At 48.8% G+C, this 20,696-nt stretch overlaps 6 protein-coding genes across 6 annotated transcripts; 2 read left to right on the top strand and 4 right to left on the bottom strand.

The window, feature by feature from the left end:
* Positions 1-1,017: 1,017 nt before the first annotated feature.
* F5Y00DRAFT_273523 (MFS general substrate transporter) lies at positions 1,018-3,418 on the top strand. Its single transcript, XM_048013192.1, has 2 exons — positions 1,018-2,062; positions 2,145-3,418. Exons 1-2 carry the CDS (start codon positions 1,412-1,414, stop codon positions 3,222-3,224), a joined length of 1,731 nt encoding a protein of 576 aa, XP_047860776.1. The 5' UTR covers positions 1,018-1,411; the 3' UTR covers positions 3,225-3,418.
* Positions 3,419-4,717: 1,299 nt separating this feature from the next.
* F5Y00DRAFT_266168 (putative alcohol dehydrogenase) lies at positions 4,718-5,964 on the top strand (the record flags this gene model as incomplete). Its single annotated transcript, XM_048011902.1, has 4 exons — positions 4,718-5,087; positions 5,166-5,549; positions 5,605-5,820; positions 5,915-5,964. The coding sequence occupies 4 exons, from the start codon at positions 4,718-4,720 to the stop codon at positions 5,962-5,964; spliced, it is 1,020 nt and encodes a 339-aa protein (XP_047860775.1).
* A 609-nt stretch (positions 5,965-6,573) lies between these two features.
* On the bottom strand, positions 6,574-7,731 carry F5Y00DRAFT_273519 (uncharacterized protein; the record flags this gene model as incomplete). The annotated part of the gene is made up of 1 exon (XM_048013191.1): positions 6,574-7,731. The coding sequence occupies one exon, from the start codon at positions 7,729-7,731 to the stop codon at positions 6,583-6,585; it is 1,149 nt and encodes a 382-aa protein (XP_047860774.1). The 3' UTR covers positions 6,574-6,582.
* Positions 7,732-8,203: 472 nt separating this feature from the next.
* F5Y00DRAFT_247846 (uncharacterized protein) lies at positions 8,204-11,233 on the bottom strand. The gene has a single exon (XM_048009334.1). It carries the CDS (start codon positions 11,024-11,026, stop codon positions 8,393-8,395), a length of 2,634 nt encoding a protein of 877 aa, XP_047860773.1. The 5' UTR covers positions 11,027-11,233; the 3' UTR covers positions 8,204-8,392.
* A 678-nt stretch (positions 11,234-11,911) lies between these two features.
* Positions 11,912-14,154, bottom strand: F5Y00DRAFT_255717 (OPT superfamily oligopeptide transporter; the record flags this gene model as incomplete). The annotated part of the gene is made up of 4 exons (XM_048010314.1): positions 11,912-12,383; positions 12,459-12,789; positions 12,922-13,558; positions 13,642-14,154. The coding sequence occupies 4 exons, from the start codon at positions 14,152-14,154 to the stop codon at positions 11,912-11,914; spliced, it is 1,953 nt and encodes a 650-aa protein (XP_047860772.1).
* A 4,291-nt stretch (positions 14,155-18,445) lies between these two features.
* On the bottom strand, positions 18,446-20,616 carry F5Y00DRAFT_247829 (WD40 repeat-like protein). The gene has a single exon (XM_048009333.1). The coding sequence runs from the start codon at positions 20,432-20,434 to the stop codon at positions 18,935-18,937; it is 1,500 nt and encodes a 499-aa protein (XP_047860771.1). The 5' UTR covers positions 20,435-20,616; the 3' UTR covers positions 18,446-18,934.
* Between the last annotated feature and the right edge of the window lie 80 nt (positions 20,617-20,696).

Genomic DNA, 20,696 nt, shown 5'->3' with positions numbered 1-20,696 from the left:
ATACTTTTATACTTTATTAGTTACCCACGACAACTTCAAGTAGTGATGTCACTTATTCAGCCCATCCGTTCACGTCCCAAAGCCTCGAAGCACAAAATCATAAGCCACCACTTCAATAATCACAGGGGGATTAAGATCTATTTCGCGGATAACTGTGTTGCTGCAAGCCTTGCTTCTACTGGCATTAACATCGAATCTCGGGTATTCCGGGTACTAACTACACTTTAATCAAGACCAGTTTCTAGAACAGCAAGAGTATAATCTCGCCTCGAGATATACTATAGGAGGTTAATTTTTAGTTTATATGGTATAGGTAAGGTATTCTATGGTATTATAAATCTTCATCAACTCCTCAAATTAAAACACAGTGCCCGATGGGCCCGTCGTGCAAAGCCCGTGCTGGTACCACGGAAACGAGATGCCCACAACATCTAACCGGAATGCATAAAAATGGGACGCTTGAAGCTTCACTATGTATGAGACTATATTGAGACTGTCACCTTTCACCGCGTGACTCATTGTATCGATAGGTAGGTACCCATCTATATCTACTTATCCACAAGTGACGACTTTCTTTCCAGTTCCGTTATGATGAAAACGATGCACTAAGCATACCCCTGCGATTGTAGTTCTTTCTCCTTTACATGTGACTTTCATTTTACCCGACTCCAACTTTATTATTTTTATTTTTGTTAGATGCACGCTCTTCTGGCCGATGGACACGCATATGTATATGTATATGTAGAAGGTAGCATGCAGTGGAGCAAAGCCACGTATAAACTTACCAATAGGAGCGACTCCTTTCCTCTGCAGCAGACGTAGTGTTTTCCGACATATAAGTGGGGCCGGAAACCCGGGTATCCGGATATGCGGAGCAGCGCCGTGGGCAAAGAGCCGCACTTTCCCAGAGGAGTTACGGAGGGGGGCGCGATAAGACAAAAGACGGCCGTCTTGGGTTGAGTCATAGTGGGTAATGGGTATCGATCGATGTGATATTTGACCTGCGACCCGCCCCAAGCCAAGAAAACAGTAGGTCGAACCTATGGAGATAACTGTACCACGGACGGGAAATCTCTGCTGGTGTTTGGGCTCTAAACCCCGGGATACCGCTGCTGCTGCTGTTGCTGCTCTTGGCTGTTGGATAATCGTCTTTGATGCCACATGCGGCGTCATCATAAGATATGGGCGAGAGATGACGGTCCAACAAAGGGTCTTGCTTGGTGTATATCTACGAGATGCTGCCATTTCAAATAAAAGGGTAGTTAGTTAATACACATATCTAACTTATCTACTTAAATACCTAAGCCAGGCTTTCTCCCGTGCTGGTGTAGTGTTCGCTCCCTAGACGCCTAACGAACGAAGAAGAAGAAGAAGAAGAAAAAGACAAGGTCAATCTAGGTAGCCAATAGCGATGAGCAACAACAACGACAACATCACCACGGCGCAAAAAACCGAAGAGTCAAACTCCGAATCGACGCAAAACGTCGAGTCCAGCCCGCCAGAGGCCTCAGACCAACAAGTCACGCCGCGCAATGCCTCTCTGCAAGAAAAAACCGAGCCGCAGGAGCGGTCCGTAAGGGGCTTCCGCTGGTTCCTAGTCTGCCTGTCGATATTCTCGGCGAACCTGCTCTTCGGGCTCGACAACACCATCGCGGCGGACATCCAGGGCGCCGTGGCGGAGACGTACCAGAACACGGGGCAGCTGGGGTGGCTGGGCGTGGGGTTCACGCTGGGCTCGGCGGCGGGGATCCTGCCGATCGGCAAGTCGTACGCCATTTTTGATAATCGGTGGGTGTTCATCGCGTGCCTGGCCAACTTCGCGGCGGCCAGCGCGCTGTGCGGCGCCGCGCCCAATATGAACGCTATGATCGTCGGGAGGGTCTGGGCTGGCTTCGGCGGGTCCGGGATGTACCTGGGCACGCTGAACATCTCGACCGCGCTGGTGCTCCCGAAGGAGCAGCCGGTTTATGTGGCGGGGACGGGGTTTATTTACGGCGCGGGGGCGATTCTCGGGCCGGTTGTGGGAGGTCTGCTTGCTGATAGCCCGGCGACGTGGAGATGGGTACGTGTTGCTCAGCCCCTATCTTGAAGTACCTATCGAATTTGCGGTGTCGAACCCTTGACTAACAAGAAACGATGCGCAGGCCTTCTATCTCAACCTCGTCATCTTCGGCGCCATGTCGCCCATCTACGTGTTCCTGGTCCCCTCCGTGCCGCGCCGGCCGGAGATGTCGTTCCTCGAGAAGGCAAAGCTGATGGACTGGCTTGGCATCCTGCTCAACTCGGCCATGTACTCCTGCTTTACGGTAGCGTTCCTTTTCGGCGGTGTCGAATGGGCTTGGAACGACGGGCGTACCATTACTCTCATTGTCTTGGCATTCGTCCTACTCATCGCCTTCGTACTTACGCAGAAGTTCGCCATTCTCACCGATAAGGTCAACAGGCTGTTCCCGTGCAGCTTTCTGCGCAATCCGCAGCTCGTGCTCATGTATATCCTTATGTTCTGCAGTGGTCTAAGCTTGTTTGTTGCGGTTTACTATATCCCGTTTTACTACCTCTTCGCGCGCGGCGAGAGTGGTACTCAGGCCGCCGTCCGCTTGTTACCTTATATCTGTTTCTACGTCGCGGCTATCCTGATCTGTGGCGCCGTTATGGGCCGCGTTGGCTACCATATTGTGTGGTTCCTGCTCTCGGGGCTGTTCCTTACGGCCGGTTCGGCAGCTATGTACACCGTGGACCCTTACACGTCGAATGCGAAGATCATAGGGTTTTCAATCCTTCTGGCGGTCGGAATGACGGCGTCTCAAGCGCCATATGCCATCGGCCACCTACTAGTAGAACCGGAACTCGCAGCGGATCTAATCCAATACATCAACATCTCGCAAGGCTCATCGCAACTAGTTGGTCTGGTTATTGCGAGCGCGATCTTCCAGGCCGAAGCGTTCTCCGGAATCCGGGCGATCTTGCCCGCGGACCGCTACACTGACGCAGATATCCAGGCGGCGGTTGCGGGCGCGCGAAGCGAGGTGCTAACGCAAGCGTCGCCTGAGATTCGCGCAGCTGCTATTGCCGTCATTGTCGAGGCCATCGATAAGATTTGGATTCTGGTCATTGCTGCTTCTGCCATATTTACGATATGCACACTATTCCTGACGCGCGAGCGCTTCGTCAAGCCTAAGGGGCGGCACGGCGAGGACAGCGGACCTGCGATGATGATCTTCTAAGGATCCTCTCGCACGATCCAGGGGTGGAAATTCACATCCGGGATGTGTTGGAGGCAATTAAATGTCCCTCTTCGTATTAGCTTACTACAGGTAGAAAGGCAGATTTTTGGTGCCTGTTGTCGAATATTCACTCATTCAATGGCTGCTCCTAACTAGCTGGCTTAGATGATAGACTGGGGGTAGTCACATACCGGCTGTCCTAAAAAGGGGTGATGGTACCTACAGGTGATAATTTAGTTCGGGTTTATACTTCTTTAGGTCCTACTCTGACCATGTTAATATATATGAAAGTCTTTTTATATAGGTATATAACGTTACACTAGAGCTTAATTATAAGTTTATTTATTTATTAGCTATTGTTAAATTTTCCTCGCAAAGAACGTGGAAGTTATACCTAGTTCCTATAGCGCCTATGGTACTATATATGTGGACACTCTATATGTGTACCTAAGAGGTAGTCTGTATTGGTAGAACAAGTTTCTAAGTTCCATAGCCTATTATATTGTCATAGCATTATAGTGTCAAGTATCATTTGATAGCTTACACTTTTACGATATTTCATACACATCGCCGAATGTCTTTGGTCTTAGCACTAGCTTCGCACGGCTTTATCGTAACCGCCACAGTATCTTTTAAAAACAAATACGGTCACTAACAAAGGGGCGATCTAAGATATTTCAAACGAAACGTCCATCGAATATTGAAAGTAGCTACTTTACACAGGTATCACACGGACTAGGATGCCTTCCTTTTATAGTAATTTTTCAAGCCATACCACACGATCATTGGCTCGGAAAGAATCCCTCATCATCGACTGTGTCTCGATCACAATATAACACCCAAAAGGTACGATGGAGCGTATCAAGCAAGTATTAATAATGTTTGATGAATAATTCACCAAGGCTCCGCCAAGTATTGGTTTTAAAGTATCTATGTAATTTATCACTTATGTAGCTACAATTCTACGTACAAAAATTCTCATCTTTAGCGGACTTTACATAACTCCGCTTAAATTCCAAAACAATAAATGTAATACAGTTGCACAAGATTCGCATCATCTTCCTTTACTTTCTTCTTCTAGTATCGATATACGCTCTATAGTGGGTTTCCGCACGTGGTGACTCCGGTTCTCCTTTAGGCAATAAGCATGAAAAGCGGTCCACTTCATCTCTAGGAAGCAAAGAGCGAAGTAACACAAACTTACAGAAAATCAAGATTTTCGGTGGCTTACGAATTGTCGAAGCCTTAGGGAAGCACTCCTTAGTTGGTCCCTTGTAACGGACTTGGGGAGCTACGATATGACGCCAGTTCGAGGTTCGAAATAGGTAGGGAGTAGGGAGTTCAGATTAGAATAGTCAAAGGTAGAAGTCATATAAAGAGCGATGTGGCTTCTTGTTATGTTCCCGGATTGTGACACGGTACCTAGATACTCTAAGATTCGTCCAGCTGTATTCAAACGCAAAGACCGAACACTCCAATAATCGAAAAAAAAAATGTCTCTCCCGAAAACCTTTAAGCGCGCAGTATTCCCCGGAAAGGGTGAGAGCCTCGTAGTCCAAGAAACCCCCCTGGTGCTTCCCGGAGACAATGAGGTGCTGGTCAAGGTGGAAGCATGTGGCGTATGTTACAGCGACTATTATGGCCAATATAACGTATTAGGTGGTGGCTTCCCGATATGCCCAGGCCACGAGATAATTGGCAGAGTTGCAGCTATCGGCGATGGCGTCAAGTTGTGGAAGGTCGGCGATCGGGTCGGCGGTGGCTGGCATGGCGGCCACGATGAGACCTGCAATGCGTGCAGCAAGGGGTGGTATCAGATGTGCGATAACGAAGCCATTAACGGCGTGACGAAGAACGGTGGATGTAAGTCCTTTTGATCCCCATACGCATCTTGTTTTCTGTATGTCTCGGGAACATGAATATTAGCTAATGCATGTTTAGATGGCGAATACTGCATCCTGCGTTCAGAAGCAACCGTCCGTGTCCCCGAGCACGTCGACGCCGCCAAATATGCGCCAATCCTGTGCGCAGGCGTGTCAGTCTTCAACTCCATCCGGAATATGAACATCCCGGTCGGCGAGACAGTCGCCATCCAAGGCCTCGGTGGACTAGGCCATCTTGGAGTACAGTATGCAGCGCACATGGGATACCGCGTAGTCGCCGTCTCCCGAGGCGCGGATAAAGAAAAGTTCGCGCGAGCGTTAGGTGCACACGAGTATATCGATGCGAGCACGGAGAAGGACGTAGGTGCGGCCTTGAAAGCGCTTGGCGGTGCTAGCCTGGTTGTGGCTACGGCTCCTACTGCTGACTCTATGACGCCGTATCGTAAGCAACGAGATATACTCCTTTTGGTGGTGGAAGTTGCTAATTCTTTCTTTAGTGAAGGGATTAGGCATACTTGGAAAGCTTCTAGTGCTGAGCATTCCTGGTGATTTAACTATCGACACTGTTACTATGCTGAAGTACGGCACTTCAGTGCAAGTTTGGCCCTCCGGGCACCAAAAGGATTCCGAGGACGCTATCAAATTCACCGAACTTAAGGGTATCAACTGCATGATTGAGACTTACCCTCTGGACCAGGTGCAAGCAGCATGGGGTACGTTTCTTCTGGCGGATTTATTTTCTCCCCCCTTCGTGTTCTCCGTTTCGCGTGCCATGAATTAGACACCAGCTGACTTAGTGCTGCATAGACGCCATGAAGAATGGTACGGTTCGCTTCAGGGCCGTCATCGTGCCTTGAGATGTCTGCTATCAAGGATCGCAAATAGGGTACAGACGGCGGCCTAGTTGGATATACCAGTAGAGGAAATGCTATTCATAATGGTTTGACTTTCGAAGGCCGAAGTCGTTTAGTATATAGCCCATGATCTCACCTTAGTCGGTTACCAAATAGAGCACGATAGAAATAGAAATAGAAATAGAGAGTTAGAAGTTAAGAGAATACGCGAGGTTAAAACACCCTTAAGGTATCCTTCAAGGTGTCCATCAAGGTTCCGGATGCAACAATACATAAGATCCACATGCAGGATTGGGAGAACCGTAGTTTAGGTACATCCCAACTAGGTAGTATACAATTTTCGCAGTGATTTATTCATCGCGACTCGAAACCTAACAACTTAGAATCTCCTGGACTACCTGTACAGACTGGGGCGTCTAGTAAGGGTATAAAACATAGATGCTTGCTTAACTCAACGCGGGGAAAGTAACTTCCATGCTTAAGAGAATCCCTCCGTCGTAATATCGTGGACGCCTGTAGACTAATGTGCCAACACGATCCATCAAGACACATTAAATCTTGTAATCCGCAGCATCCGAACTTTACATAACACCTCCCCATCAAACCCCAGGAGTTAGGTCCTTAAACCACTTGGGCTCCTCCATCCTCCCCAGATGCACCACCTTCCTGCTCCCGCGCCTGCTGCAGCCTGCGCTCCGAAAGTATCATCTCCGTAATGACCTTATGCCGCAAAAGAATCAGATCCGTCGATGGTGCCCCCGTCCTCTTATCCAGATCATCTCGGAACGCCACCCACGCATCCCTCATCGCTTCCAGATTCTCACCACCCTGCAGTTTCTCCCGGGCCTTGAGTTCTCGGTACCGAATGCGGACTAGGATAGCGCTGAAGTCGACTTCCGCGGGGTCGTTGACGATACGCCCTTCGAGCCGCACCATCATGTTGTTGATCCAGGTTGGAGTCATGCGAGCTTTGTCGGTCGATAGACCGCCTGACATCTCGTATTGATGGTTTCCCGACCGGGTACCGAAGCTAAGGAACGGTAGCAAAGCCGAGGTCTTCGGGGCCTTGCTGTGAGGACCAGCCTCCTTCAAGTCCCTTATGAAAGAGGGCTCCCTACGGCCTTCGAGCTGGCCTACAATCCACCTCATGCGCGGAACCTCCCTTCTCAGCTCTCCAAGAAGACGTTCGAGCCACGGGCGGGCCTTGTCAAAGCACATTTGACATTCCAGCTCGGCAGTTATCTTCCCAGGGCAAACGTACTTCTTCAGCGACGCACTCCACACCAGGGGATCACCAGCCTCACGACCAGCATGAACCGCCGAGAGCTCGACATATCTCCAGATCTGCCAGCGAGCGCTTAGAAGCACAGCGGTCGTCCGGCGGATGCAGCGTATCGCGTTCTCCGCGTCTTCCTCCGGTAGGAAGTATATCCGATTGGGCCCCGCGAGTTGGAACTTGAGGTCCAAGAGCTCCTGGTCGAAGTCCCGCGTTGTATCGAAGAAGCCCCGGAGAGTAGGGTTCTGACGGACGCTTTGGAAGTGCAGCGCGCGCTTGCTGAAGTTGCTTGAGAAGTCCGAGAACGCGTCTCTGAGGGCGAGGAGTTCTTTGCGGCGACGATGTTCGTCGAAGATGGTGGTCTCGAGGTCGCGAGTTGTAATTGTGATGGCGACGCGCTCGTGCTCTTCCTCTCCTCTCGACGAGAAAGGAGGGGCGCTGCTTGACCTGTAGTGACAGTGACAACAGCGTTGGTTGTTTTGCGTGGTGGCCATTTTTCTGTTTTATATTTATCTGATTAGAGTAAAAGATCAGGAATAAAAGAGCGGTTGCCGGGTCAAGGTAGATTATGTATTTCCTCCTTGCTCGAAACTTCAAAGTCATGACTAGGCTAGAACTGACAAATACATTCCGTACAGGTCATCGAATTTATCATGCGTGATACTTATCGGATCCCATTTTCCAATTCCTATGACCAACCTTAAGAAAGTCAGTGTCTAACTAATTCGTCACTGTCGACAAGACCGTCCGATTTCGTGTCGTCCCCGTCAACAAAGTTCTTTAGCAACTCGCGCAACATTAGCAAACACTACATGGGATGAAAAGCCATACAACCATATAGCGGGAACCCGAAAGAGTAATCCTTGCTATGCGTTGTCTACTGACAGCCATAGGAGCAAACAGGTAGTCACTGTGCTCATTAGACTCATAGGCATTCAGGACGCCGAGCCACGTAGCCATCTATACCTTCATATTCTGCTCATATTAATTCATATATCTCATAATTGACTGCTATGCTGGGTATAATGGTTCGCGCCCCTTTATGCTCCCCCGTACCCTACCTACCCAGAGTACTTATATACATATCAACCCAACACCCTGAATCGTGATATCCGAATTTCTTAATCCAGTACACGATGAGCCAGAGTCTTGGCATTACAATATTTCGCTAAGGACATCATCCAATCCGGCCTCCCCGTAGTCCGTTTCCTGCGACGCAGTTACCGCTACCTGTTCTTGTTTACGGCTCTCCGTGCGTTCAAGTAACTCCAGCATTTTCTCATACGAACTACGTGACTGATTCTGTCGCGGACGTACTTCCTTCGGCTCATCGATCTTTTGACTTTGTAAACTTCCTGCAGAGCTCGATAGCTGATTGATAGACCGGGGCCGCGACTGGTCCTTATCCTGGTCACATAGCCGAGTGGATGAGCTTTCGGTTCTCGATTCTGAGCCAGACACACCGGGTTTGATGCTGCCTTTGTTTCCATCTTCTATTGCACACAGCGGCATCGACCTATTTGATTTTTCATCCTCTAACTTTTGGAGACGCTTTAATTCCTGCTGTACATTCCGCCTAGTTGAAGCGCTCTCCCACGCGATTGTCTTTATCCTCTCATTGGTGTATATGCGATGTATTTCTCGGTCGCTCGAAGTAAAGAATGGCTTGGGCGAGGCCCGCGGGGGTGCCATATTCTTCTTAGCTTGTAGCGTACTAAGTGATTTCTTTTGATGGCCCTGAGAGGTAGCCTCATGTATCTTATCCGTAGGCTTTTCACAGTCGGCTGTATTCTTTAAGTTGCGACTCTGTGAATAATTACTATCTGAGAACGTATTCGGTGTTGTGGTTTCCTCGCGCGACGGCTTCGGACTTTTGAGACATTCGGCGGGTTCCCCAAGTAAATGAGCGTGAATTGATCGACTCCTGTCGCGAGCTGGACTGAGTCGAAAATCCGGTATCGACCCTCTAGACTGCTTTTGATCCGGTGGATGCAGTGAAGTCGTTAAGCCAGTGTTGCCATTCCAAGCTGTTTTCTCTGCGGATGAGTTATAGCTGTTGCAACCATTCCGACGTTCGGGTCCCATTGGAGATGTTTTACCGTTTTCGAGGTCTTCTAGGTCTTGTGACGAGAGAAAGAAATCCTGTGTTGAGAAAAATGGCATGTCAAATGATTCGGAGTTTCCTGAGGAGTGGATATTTGCAGTGGGAAGCGAAGGACTCTCCTTTGCTTGTATGGACAAAAAACGACCCTGGGTGGGTATATTTCTTGTTTTTTCATCTCTCACAACAGAACCAAAGCGATCGGGACGTGACACAGCTGAGATCGGCTTATTAGGTAGCTTCCTACGAGTAGGAGACTTGTTTGTACATGCGGCTTTAGATTTTGGCTCAGCACCATTCCCTCCAATGCCAAATTTCGGCTCTCCAAATATTTCCCTTACTTCTTGTGAAGGGCTTGGGAAAAGATCATCAAGGTGTCCAAGCATGAACAACTGAGTGCTTGTTGGTGGCTGCTCCTCTTGCGTTCCCTGAAGTATGTGATGCCGTTGACTGAGTTTAGTGTTAGGGTTAGTGGCGGAACGAAAGCTGGATGCATGAGTCCGGTTGGGTAAGAAAGATGGTATCCTCGAATTCACAGCTGATACATGACCACGCGATCTGGATCTTGATGGAATCGGAGGGGGTCCCATTGGGGTTTTGGGGTTCCGAAATGACTTTGGCGGTGAAATTGACGGTGTCCCCTTTGGTACATTTACCAATGAATCTGGAGCGGGACTTGGCGCGTAGTCTAATGGCTTCGCTTGATCATGGCATAGCTCCTGAGGCGTGTTGGTAATTTTTGAATTGACCTCGCTCGCACCCAGAGTTTGGAGTGGTAGCCGATCAGGCGGCGGTGATACACTCTTCTTTGGCTTTTGTGCTGGCAGCAACTCCTCAACCGCGATTGGTGAACGACAATAATCTAGAGATTTTGATGGGGATGGACTATTGGGAATTATCTGTTCTTTTGGTAGAAGGGAATTTTCGTCCGGGTCCATATCATCTCCAGGCGGATTTCTTACAGCATCATCCACTGGATCATTAGATAGGTCATCAGGAAATACCATCGTAGAAAGACTTTCTACATCAGGAGTCAGATGTTCTACCATCTGGTCATCTTCAATTAATCCTTTGGCTGTGTTGCTAGCCGCTTGAGGAGTACCCCGGGCGTCTGGGTCCCGGGGTGGTGATGCTGAACAGTTCAAACCCCCTGCAAAGCTCGGACTGTGTCCCGGACCTAGAGGCACTGTCTTTTGCTTTTTCGGCGGTGGCTCGGGTTCATCTTCACCTGATAGGGTAGCGCTATCGCTGACATCGTTCTCATCCCGATCGGCAACAAGCGAATTTATTGAAGTTTGGCTCTCCGGCTTCTTCTTTTTATCACCACGGACAAACCAGGCAATTGTAGCTTGCGACGGATGAACGTCGACTAGAGGCAATCCTTTCTTTTTCCTTTCAGCACGCTCTTTTTCTTCCTTCTCCTTCTTCTTGTCCCTTGCAGCCCTTGCGCGGGCTTGGTTCTTCTCCTTCTCAAATTCTCGTCGTATACGGTCTTGCTCGAAGAGTTCCTGACGTCGCTGCTCGGCTTTGGATAGTTTGGGTCCCTTGTTCGTTTTCTGATATGCCTTCTTGGCCTGCTTGGAGGTCATAGGCCGCTTACTAGGGCGGGTTTCGGAAGCATCCAGGCCGCCATTGATGGCGCACAGAGGGTTTGGTATGATGGTAAAGGTGTTCTGACCAGGAGCCATCGTTTCTCACTTCATATATAGAAGCTGGTTGCATCTAACTATCCGTAACCCACGGGATCACTTCTGAACAGCATTGTATCAACAATGGCTAACAGAATTGATCAATTTGCCGTAGCGAAAGTGTTAAAAATATAAATTGGTAAAGTCTAACATTGAATTGTTTTTTTCACCTTTAGGTTAGAACTTACGTCGCGTCGCGACAGCAACTGATTTGATAGTGATGTCCCACTTTACGCGTGTTGGTATTCCTACAAGGCGTACGGCTAGTGTACATACTAGGTTAAGTGGGTCGTGTTCGAGGGATAACACAGTTTATTCTACCTGAGACTGGCACTGTATAATGCATACACTATAATTCACATAGCTACAACCTCAGTTGTGAAGTAACCACCCAATAAGATAAAAACCTTAAACATGGGGAAATAGCAACTCAAGGATGAGTCGAATAAAGGAACTTTATTTCTACCTATACATGCATGTACAGCATACAGCATCTACCTCCTTATAGCTTATAAATAAATATACAAGCACTTCATTCTTTTAAAATATAGGTATCCCTGAGTCAACGGATTCGTAATGGATCTTCAGTATCTGTTTAGCTAATATAGTTCCGAAGATGCCGGCTCTAATCTAGTTAGTTTACATGTCATCATTCGACACTTATCCTTACTTTTCTTACCCTCCCACATTACCAAATACCCTCAACTTCGGATCGGATAGCCGTAGATAGAGGCCACCAACTTAAGTCTCGTTTTCATTCTAAATCGGCAAGTAGCACAACAGATAAGTAACGGGTATTTCATCTACTATTATCATCATCATCGCCTATCTAGCTACTCGTACATATTGTAGCCGGGGTATAAGAGACATATTAGAAAACGGCTATCAACAATAACCAGCAGGGCAACCGGCCGTCGTTCCGAGAATGTCGCCTGAGACGCCACCGATCTGGAGAGCAGCACCTATAACACCTCCGAGACCCTCTCCGGCAATAAAACCAGCCGCAATTGCATATCCGTAGAGGTCGAAGCTCTTAATATTCCATCTCTTCCAAATCCATGCCACGGTAGCACCAAACATGGCCGCCGTTGTAAACACGGGATTAGGGAGGACAAACGACAACGCTACGGCGCCCCAGTTCGGGAGGTATTGCCGGTACTTTTCACGTTCACCCACCAGGTAAAAGTGTCTAAATATGACTTGGCCTACGCAGAAGACCGCCATAACGATGGAGAAGATCCCCGACGATAGAGGGATGCTGACATCTGGGTCTGTGACAGCCTGCGCCACGGCAGCCCATGCGGACACCGAAGGGACAGCGAAGGCGCAGTGCTCAGCTGAGGCGTCAAGTATGCAGCTACATTTCCAGGAATTAGTAGTGATTCTATGGTGAGATTCTTAAAGATACCTGAATATAAACTAAATTACTTACGGATATGCTGTAGTGAAGAGCACAAACATCCCTGGGGCCAAGAAGATGGAAACGATAGACCCGAGGCCTTGGGCATACCACTGCTTGACTGGGGATGTTCCTAACAAGAAACCAGTACGGAAGTCAGAAGTCAGCGAAGATGCGACGTCGGCAGCTCCGGAAGCCAGACCGCCAGCGACTAAGTTGACTCGCTGCGCATCTTTGATCGTGAAGCCGTTGTTTTTTGTAGCAGCACCAAAAACGAGCTGGCTGGCTTTCGATGCGGCCGTCAGTGGAGTGTTATCTGTTACGGCGCCAATTTGAACAGCAAGCTTAAAGCATCTTAGGTCAGCTTCTTAGTTCTACGTTAGGTGTTTCTACCTTATCCCTCAGGGAAACCAAAATAATGGGGTCGTTAGACTTACTGCTAGTCGTTAGCAACTATAAAGGGAGAACGTCAAAGACCATTGGGGATAATACATACCGAAGGAGAACATGATACCTAAGACGCAAGCTAGGACGGTAAGACCTGGATGCATACCCCATTGCAGGGCGAAGATAACCATGGCCGCGGCAACGGTGACAACAAGGCCGGTCGTCCATGCCCATAGTGGCACTTGTTCATGTGGTGGCGCCGGATCCTCGATGATATTCTCGCTAGCTTTCACCTCCCTCTCGGCGCGTGTGGCAAGGTAGGTAGAGTACTTGCCATGCTTGGTTAAGACGTTGTTGATGTTGACGCAGATCTTCTGCCAGACCACCTTACCGGCATACCCGATCACCTTATATTGGACGAGTAGTTCTGCTATTGACGTTGCGACCATGATGAGCACTCCGGGCCAAAGGAGCCAGTAGCGCGGAGACGGGGTTTCGTGTCCAAGGTTGCTGAGAGAGGCGAACGAGTACCAATCAGCCCATCGCGGATCATCCTCAACCTGAAGCTTGCCGATACATTCGCCGTAATGGACGAGGAGAGGCCCGATAATTGCCCAGGCGAGTACAGCACCGCCAAACATGGAGAGGGCAGAGTTCATGCCGATAAGGATGCCGCTACCGATGAACGCCGGAGTCCACTCGAACCACCAACCCCAACTCTCGATATTCATGGCCCAGCTGGTATACTAATATATAAAACATTCATGTTAGCTTACCAATCTTACCCTTCCTCTTTGGACGGATGAAAATTATAGGAATTTTGACTTACACCACTCCAGATGTGGATCCAGGTAAAAACATGCCAATCATACAAGATACCAACAGCATAATACGATGCCACCCGTTGGACAAGGGCAGCTGTGAAGGATAAGCTGAGAGCTTTGAGTTTGCTTAGAGCCTCCGCGGCACCTGTGGCACCGGCGTGCATCGACCTAATAGTAAGAGCTACGGCAGTAGCAGTGGGAAAGAGTAGTTTCAATTCCCGGCTAACTTGGATGATAAAGAACTTCCGGAGAGGAGCGACGAAGAATAGACCAAAGAACGAGCAGACGAGAGTGATTGTAATAATTGCGCCAAATTGGTCTTTAGGGACGCCCACCTGCGCGTGAAGTTGGTACATGGCCGGTATACCCGCAACGAAGATACCTGTGATTCCACCAGCGCCCTGGGCTGCAGCCTGGACGATACTGTTCTCTTGAGGGCCGAAAGAACCGCCGATAATAGGAATGGTAGTCTTCGAAGCGAGCTTGATGATGCCGTATCCGAAGATCGCTCCAAACATAGAGGCCGCGAAGGTAAACCCAGTTTTCAACCCTATCGTTTAAATCAGCAAATCGCATTCACTCTAATAAACCTGTAATTTAAGAAGCTCACCCAGATATAAGTTGGAGGCATTAACAAGACTGCCCAAGAGGATACCAACTATGACGGCACGGGCTGTTAGGGGATCATGCTCATCGGCAAAGCTGCCCTCCATCTTTAGGGGCACGTAAAGGTCAAGATCCTCTTCGACGGCCTGGACGTCTACATCGACAATGTTAACTTTCTCATCGCCCTCCTTTCCTGCAACCGGCGTCTTCTCCATATTGTCGGTGACCTCCACCGGGCGGGCTTCAGTTGAAGCCATGGTCGCTAATGTCTAATCAGAGACGAAAGCTCTGTGAACTGATAGGTTGGGTATCTCGGGGGAAAACTCGAGACAGGATATATTCCACGCAGAAGGAACGGCATGCGTCCCTAATATACCTACCTACTAGCAACGCCCGCTTCCGATAAAGTTCAAGGTCCCCACGTTGCATGGCAACCGCCGCGCAACATCAGACCCCAGGTTCCGGTTTAGTGGTCTCTATCTACATGCAGGCTAGGTGGGCCGACAGTGTCCACTTGTAGAGATAAGATGAATATTAAGCATGTGTACTGGCCCCGGTGAATCCTAGATTAGGTAGGCGGGCAAAACAAAGAGGTACGATATCTATACGATCCACCAATACGAGTCTCATTGAGACAATAATTGACTCCAACAGATCTTTGTCCAGCTAGGAGATCACAGACGCTAATGATGTAAAGCTATATCGGGAAGGTGAGGGTAGCAATTGGTTCGATTCGACTGGCTACTCCCCATGCTACCATTGATGTGGTACAGACGTCTCGGGACATGGGCCAACTGCAATCAGCCATACCCTTACTTCATGGGATCTCTCGTCTCAACCCGACCCTACAACAGATAAGTAGAGATGGATAATTCATTTGTCAAAACTACCTACATACATTCAAGCTACCAAACTAAACTCGTGGAACCACAACCTAACCTAGGTACCTACCTATATCGTATTCTTCCTCGCCACGTACAACATTTCGAGAGGCCGTATCCCCCGCTCACCCTTCCCGCGACCCTCTTACTGGATTGTATCGGTGTGTCGTCCCGGGAGAATTGGCTGATTGGAGCCGGCGAATAGAAATAAGCATTCTGGGATTGGGGCGCCATGGTTTCGACATGGGTAGTTGCGTGGATTCGGAGCCAAGATAAGGGCTGCGGAGGTGTGGCGTCGACCGAAGCATGAGCTTGCTTTGACCTTGTCCGTTACCCTTGCCTATTGGACACACGACAGCAACTCCCATATTAGTAGGGAAGCGGCGTAGATACTCAACGGTCAAGCCATAGGTAGGTACTCGAGTATTACTCGTCGAGATACTGGTCGAGAAAGGTTTGAGCGAGACAACCTGGTAACATATGCGTACAAGCTGAACTGCACATATTTTTGTACAGCAACCTGCCAGCCCTCTCCCCCTCTATCACCTGCTGAAAACTCGACTCGCGCACGATCTTGTTACATCGCGTTATCGAGCACTTCTTCTAGAATGGTTACTGGAAGGTGAAGCTAACCAAAGCGATGAATGAATTGCCTATTCAAGAATTATTGGTATGCAAGGGAGGGATTTTGAGCAGATATGCTTGGCTGCCGGTTCAATTAACAGACAAGCAGATCATCGGCAATAAATTAATAGCCAGTCCCGGACAAGAAGGTATTCGTCGACTAATATCAGCATTTATTACTAGGGCAGTATACCTCCTCATCCTCCAATTACTTCCTCGGCGCAAATTCAAAGGAAGTGCATGGGGAGCTGAACGCAATTGTTATATTTGCTTTATTTGTATTAACCAACTTCCCCAATCACAGCGTCAAACTAACAAACGGCCCGTTGGTCATGCGACAAATAACATTACGATATCCCGTCAATTAGTTAGTTACGAGCTAGCCTATCACCACCGATTGGTAGGATATCCTACATATCAGGGTACTTGGCGGCAGCCAACGGCGGGAAGCGTACGGCAGCCCTTCTTCGATCCGTCTTGGCGAGGTATGAGCGCTGCCAGCATCCACCGCAACAGGATACGATTCCGACATTTATACTACCTACAGCATGAGGTTCAGCCAAAGAATTCCCTCTACTGCTTTCTTATACCCTAGCTACTTAGAGGTACATATAATCCCCTCGCATGATTCTCCTTCTTTAGGACTGCCTTTATCTAGAAAAGGGCGCGCTCTGCCGATAGCTCGTTTTTGTGTCCCAACTGCTTCTTCCAAATCCAGTTGGTGCCCCGAAGCCATAGATAACAAGCTTCCACATCCGCGCTGTCGGGATCCACGCCGAAGTTAGCTTAGACCCACTGCCGATATTACATACATAATATCCAGATTTTCCATTTATATTGTTCTTGGGCTGCTTGTTTGCGACTGCAAGCCGAGGTACTACGAGTTGCGCGAAGTACCTATTCTTGAGATACCTAGACTTGCCCAAGAGCCGTCTGGTATACGAAGGAAAAGTCTGTGCCTCCCCGTGCCACATCTAAGCGAGGGGAAACTGAAATCCTGCTCCAGTTACATTCCTCTGGACCCTTGCTGCAGTGCAGTGCAGGCCCCACTGATTGCTACAGGGTAAACCGGTGGGTATCGATATCTTGGTATTAATACCCATTCCTAAGGGCCCTCTTGCTCTGTTAGAGACCCTTACCTAATTATCACGTTGATGTGGGTATATTATACAGGTGTTATCCATTATGTGCTTGTTAGAGGTTTTGAGCCTTAAGTTGCGTTTCCCTTTCTCCAGCTGTTACAAAATGCTCTTCAATACCAGAGTATTTCCTAGCCGATAAGGGGAAAGTACCAAGGTATATTCTCATCCGATATGGAATCATCTTTTCCGTATTCGAAAGAACCGTCTATAAAAAGCTACGGAGTCACAAATGAAGTACTTCGGTCCAGTGGTATCACAAATATATCCAATGCGTTGGTTTGCTGTGCATTGTAATACAATAGAAAGCCATGATCTGACTCCTGAGGAGCCGCGCTTATCAGCTATAAGACTCGAGCATTGCCAATACATATTGCAAATACCAACCCTTTGCTAACTTCGCGGGTTCCTTGGGTCTGGGGCCCTGTGCCTTGGATTATTATCATTTTCAGGCAGCTTCAAATTTCCAATCAACTACCTACCATGATCTCAACTACCCTAGATCAATTGAAAAGTGGCTGGTAGGAAGTTGTGATAGGCCGTTCGATATTCCTCGCCAGACGAATAAATACCCATTGTCACCGTCTATAGTGGATATATCTTGTCCTTCCATGTATAGAGAAGTTCCGTCATACTGTAGCAAATAATTCGTTCAAAAGGGGTGCCACGAGAATTCATGTACTCAGACAAATAGTTGTCCCGTGCTACAGACCTATATGGTTTAGAAAGCAACAAATCATGGAATCCGTCCCTAAATTCGGCCCTAAACTTTGAGACACCATTAAGACAGCGTGCTTTCAGCCCTATTTGCATCAATCGCGATGAAGACTTCCAGAGATATATAGTCGCACCGTTAGCAACTGTCTCGGTACTCCTTCGGTCCCATGGCTTACTTACATACATGGGTAGGGTGGCGTTGTCTTGTACGGCCTGACTGAAACCTAACCTGAAGGGGAGCACGCCCCTATTAACGTGAGATAATCACTTTAACGGCGTCCCTACCGCGCAAACGGTTGGCTTTCGGGGCAATGCCGATCTCATGGCATGGCACCAGTCAATTCGCGTTATACCGTAAGCATTAGATAGCTTAATGCATTTACCTAGGCGTTCTAGATGAGCCGTCGATTAGGTAGGTACCTAGGGAGAGAATAGAAAAAGGGGGTAAGGGGCCAAATCATCTCGATAGAACATAAATTGGCCAACGACCTTGGAAGCCGCGGTCACACGAGACGACTCAGAAGTGCAATTACCTCGTCACCCTGAGCAAGAGGAGCGAAATATAAATAATAATTATCTTCACTGGTGTAATGTGTATGTCTAGCAACGGCAAAGATTCGGTGACTACTATGAACGATATATAGTCTATAGACACGCAGTGTAGACGAACATAACAATATATCCGCTTCGTGTTTCTTTACATAAGATAATAGACTATCGAGGCTTAGGATATCTAGTCGCTTCGCTCAAGGCAAACGCCGAGCGAAAGACAGCGTACACTACCTTATATGTCTTTCCATCACGATTTCACATTAGATATATAAAGACTAGGCAACGAGCAATTTAGAATAAGTTTATAGGCTTTCCCCTTTTTGATATCTGAACTAACACCCTACCCTAACCTACCCTAGTGTTCTATTTTATGAACCGCAAAGATCGCATAGCAAAACCCCCATAGTTACCTAGGTAGGTACCTGGTTAGTACCAGAACTTCGATTCTAGATATCCCCGACGAGCAGCTTCGTCGCGACCAACTCCTATACCGAATAGTGTCCCTTACCGCAGAGCAGATTGCTGACGACGTAATACTACCTCTGAAATTACTGCCTGCGCAACATCTTCGTAACCCTAAGCCAAGTCCGCTGTAGGTTTAGAGACTACTGAAGATGGGTTTTAACTCTGCCCTTGATCCCTAGGCGCTATAGATTCTAGCCCGCGAGGAAGTACCTAATAACAAGAGGGCTTCTCCCTCTTCCGTTCTTACACCTATTGAAGAAGACTCGGTGCTCGCCAGGTAAGCATTTATTTTTTTTAATCTATGTCGATATATATCATTTCGTGTGAATACCATAAACAACAGGTATAGGCCTAAAGACGCTGAACTCCTGGCCCGTGGCTACCAGGGTACCAGGAATCTGGGGATGCCAGTGGAGTTCCTTCGCGTGCTCGGAGATGTGTTCGAAGAGGAGCTGGGGCGGCATGTCCTTAACGCCCGCGGTATCCTTACTCTCCTCGTCGTCCAGCTCGACAGACAGATCCCACAGGGTAACCTTGTGATCACCTGCGGCGACAGCCACCATGCTGTCGTCAGTGGGGTGCCACTCGACGCTGGTGATCTGTTCCTTGTGGTAGTTGAAGCTGGCGATGGGGCTCGGCTTCTGCGCGCCGCCCTTCCACTGCCGCAGATCCCATACGCCCCATACGCCGTCGTCGGCTCCCGTCGCGAGGAGGTGGGTTGTTAAGCGTGACCACGACATCACGTTTACGTCTACCGAGCTGACCTGTACTGTGATGGCGGGTTTCCGGCTCTTACTGCGAACGTCCCATACGCGCACTGTGCCGTCGCTAGATGCGGATGCGAACACGGATGCTTCTTGCGGACTCCATTGGATCTCTTCTACGCTGCTGGTGTGCCCCTGGAACGCGCGTGTGTCTGTGACCCAGCCCCCGCCGTCTGTGCGCGTCGTAACGTATATCAGGCCGTCGTTGTCACCGGTAAGTAGCTTACCACCAGGCACCATAGGCGACCAGTCGAGCGCATAACCTTCCGACTTGTGGGCTCGGATTGTAGAAAGGGGCTTGTTCTGTTGAGGCGTGATGACGGTTCCGGGGTTGTCGAAAGATGCTAGATGAGGGGTGACGTCGTGTATGAAGATGCTGCTAGACTCGGTCATGGTCGCAGTGAGAGTTGTAGGTGGTTTCGAAGGGTCTTGGGAGGGGATCTGGTGGCTGCGGATGCGGTTTGTAGTCGATGTTAGTGGGATCGACTTGGACTCGAGAATAGGATCTGAGTCTTCATCGTCGGAGTCGGAGTCATCTTCAGACTCGGAATCTTGGCCATCCTTCTGCATGCGACTCAAACCGCTAAACTTCATGATCATAAGCTGGTTCTCCTTCTCGCGCCCGCTTTCGGCTTGAGTGCCGGCGACGGTATACATGGTAGCAGGGTAGGCCTTTTCCCGGTTATCGCCAAGATTATCGCGGACGATGTCAAAGGAGAGACAGGGCCAGGGGGTACTGAGGTTATGAAGCATTTCGTAGGTGCCCAGATCTGGAGCGAGATGTTGGCCGGCCTCAAGCTTATTGCGCCCAACGATGAAAGTGCTGTCGTCGACATCCATGGCACTGGCTGCATTCTCTTCCGCTTCACGCTCTGCGTCGGGTCTACCGTCAACACCAGCCTCAAAAATCTCGTCCTCGCTCTCAAACTCATCCTCGAATTCGTCTGCGAATTCGCCCATTTCCTTATCATCTACATCCATGGGCTCGGGACGGACCCCTCCCTTTAGAGGGGCATGCTCGTCTCCGACATCCGCCGTACGTTTAGACATAATGTCTAGTTAATAATTCGTAAAACTGAGAATTATTTATCGGGTCTTGCAGAAGAAAAATTGAAGGTTTGCTGGTTTAAAACGTAGGTCGGAAGTGGTCAATCGCGATTGTCTCGCTATGCACATGAAATAAAAATAAAAATAAAAATATTTTTTTTTTCCTATGCCCCTCGGCAACCCCGCGATCTGTGGCTGTTGCTCAGGGGTCTAGTTTAACAAGAGTGGAGCCCGTGAGCTACTTATCGATAGACTATGCGCAAGA

Source organism: Daldinia vernicosa (assembly GCF_022497035.1).
Source record: "Daldinia vernicosa strain CBS 139.73 unplaced genomic scaffold F5Y00scaffold_66, whole genome shotgun sequence".
NCBI classification, from domain to species: domain Eukaryota; kingdom Fungi; phylum Ascomycota; class Sordariomycetes; order Xylariales; family Hypoxylaceae; genus Daldinia; species Daldinia vernicosa.
The sequence above is the reverse complement of the archived record's forward strand: the minus strand, read 5'-3'. Positions and strand labels throughout refer to the sequence as shown.

Bases quoted from the DNA above. Each gene is read 5' to 3' on its own strand.
- F5Y00DRAFT_247846 (XM_048009334.1), bottom strand. From the start codon at position 11,026: ATGGCTCCTGGTCAGAACACCTTTACCATCATACCAAACCCTCTGTGC.
- F5Y00DRAFT_273523 (XM_048013192.1), top strand. From the start codon at position 1,412: ATGAGCAACAACAACGACAACATCACCACGGCGCAAAAAACCGAAGAG. The intron at 2,063-2,144 runs GTACGTGTTGCT...AACGATGCGCAG, and splicing joins GCCCGGCGACGTGGAGATGG to GCCTTCTATCTCAACCTCGT.
- F5Y00DRAFT_247829 (XM_048009333.1), bottom strand. From the start codon at position 20,434: ATGTCTAAACGTACGGCGGATGTCGGAGACGAGCATGCCCCTCTAAAG.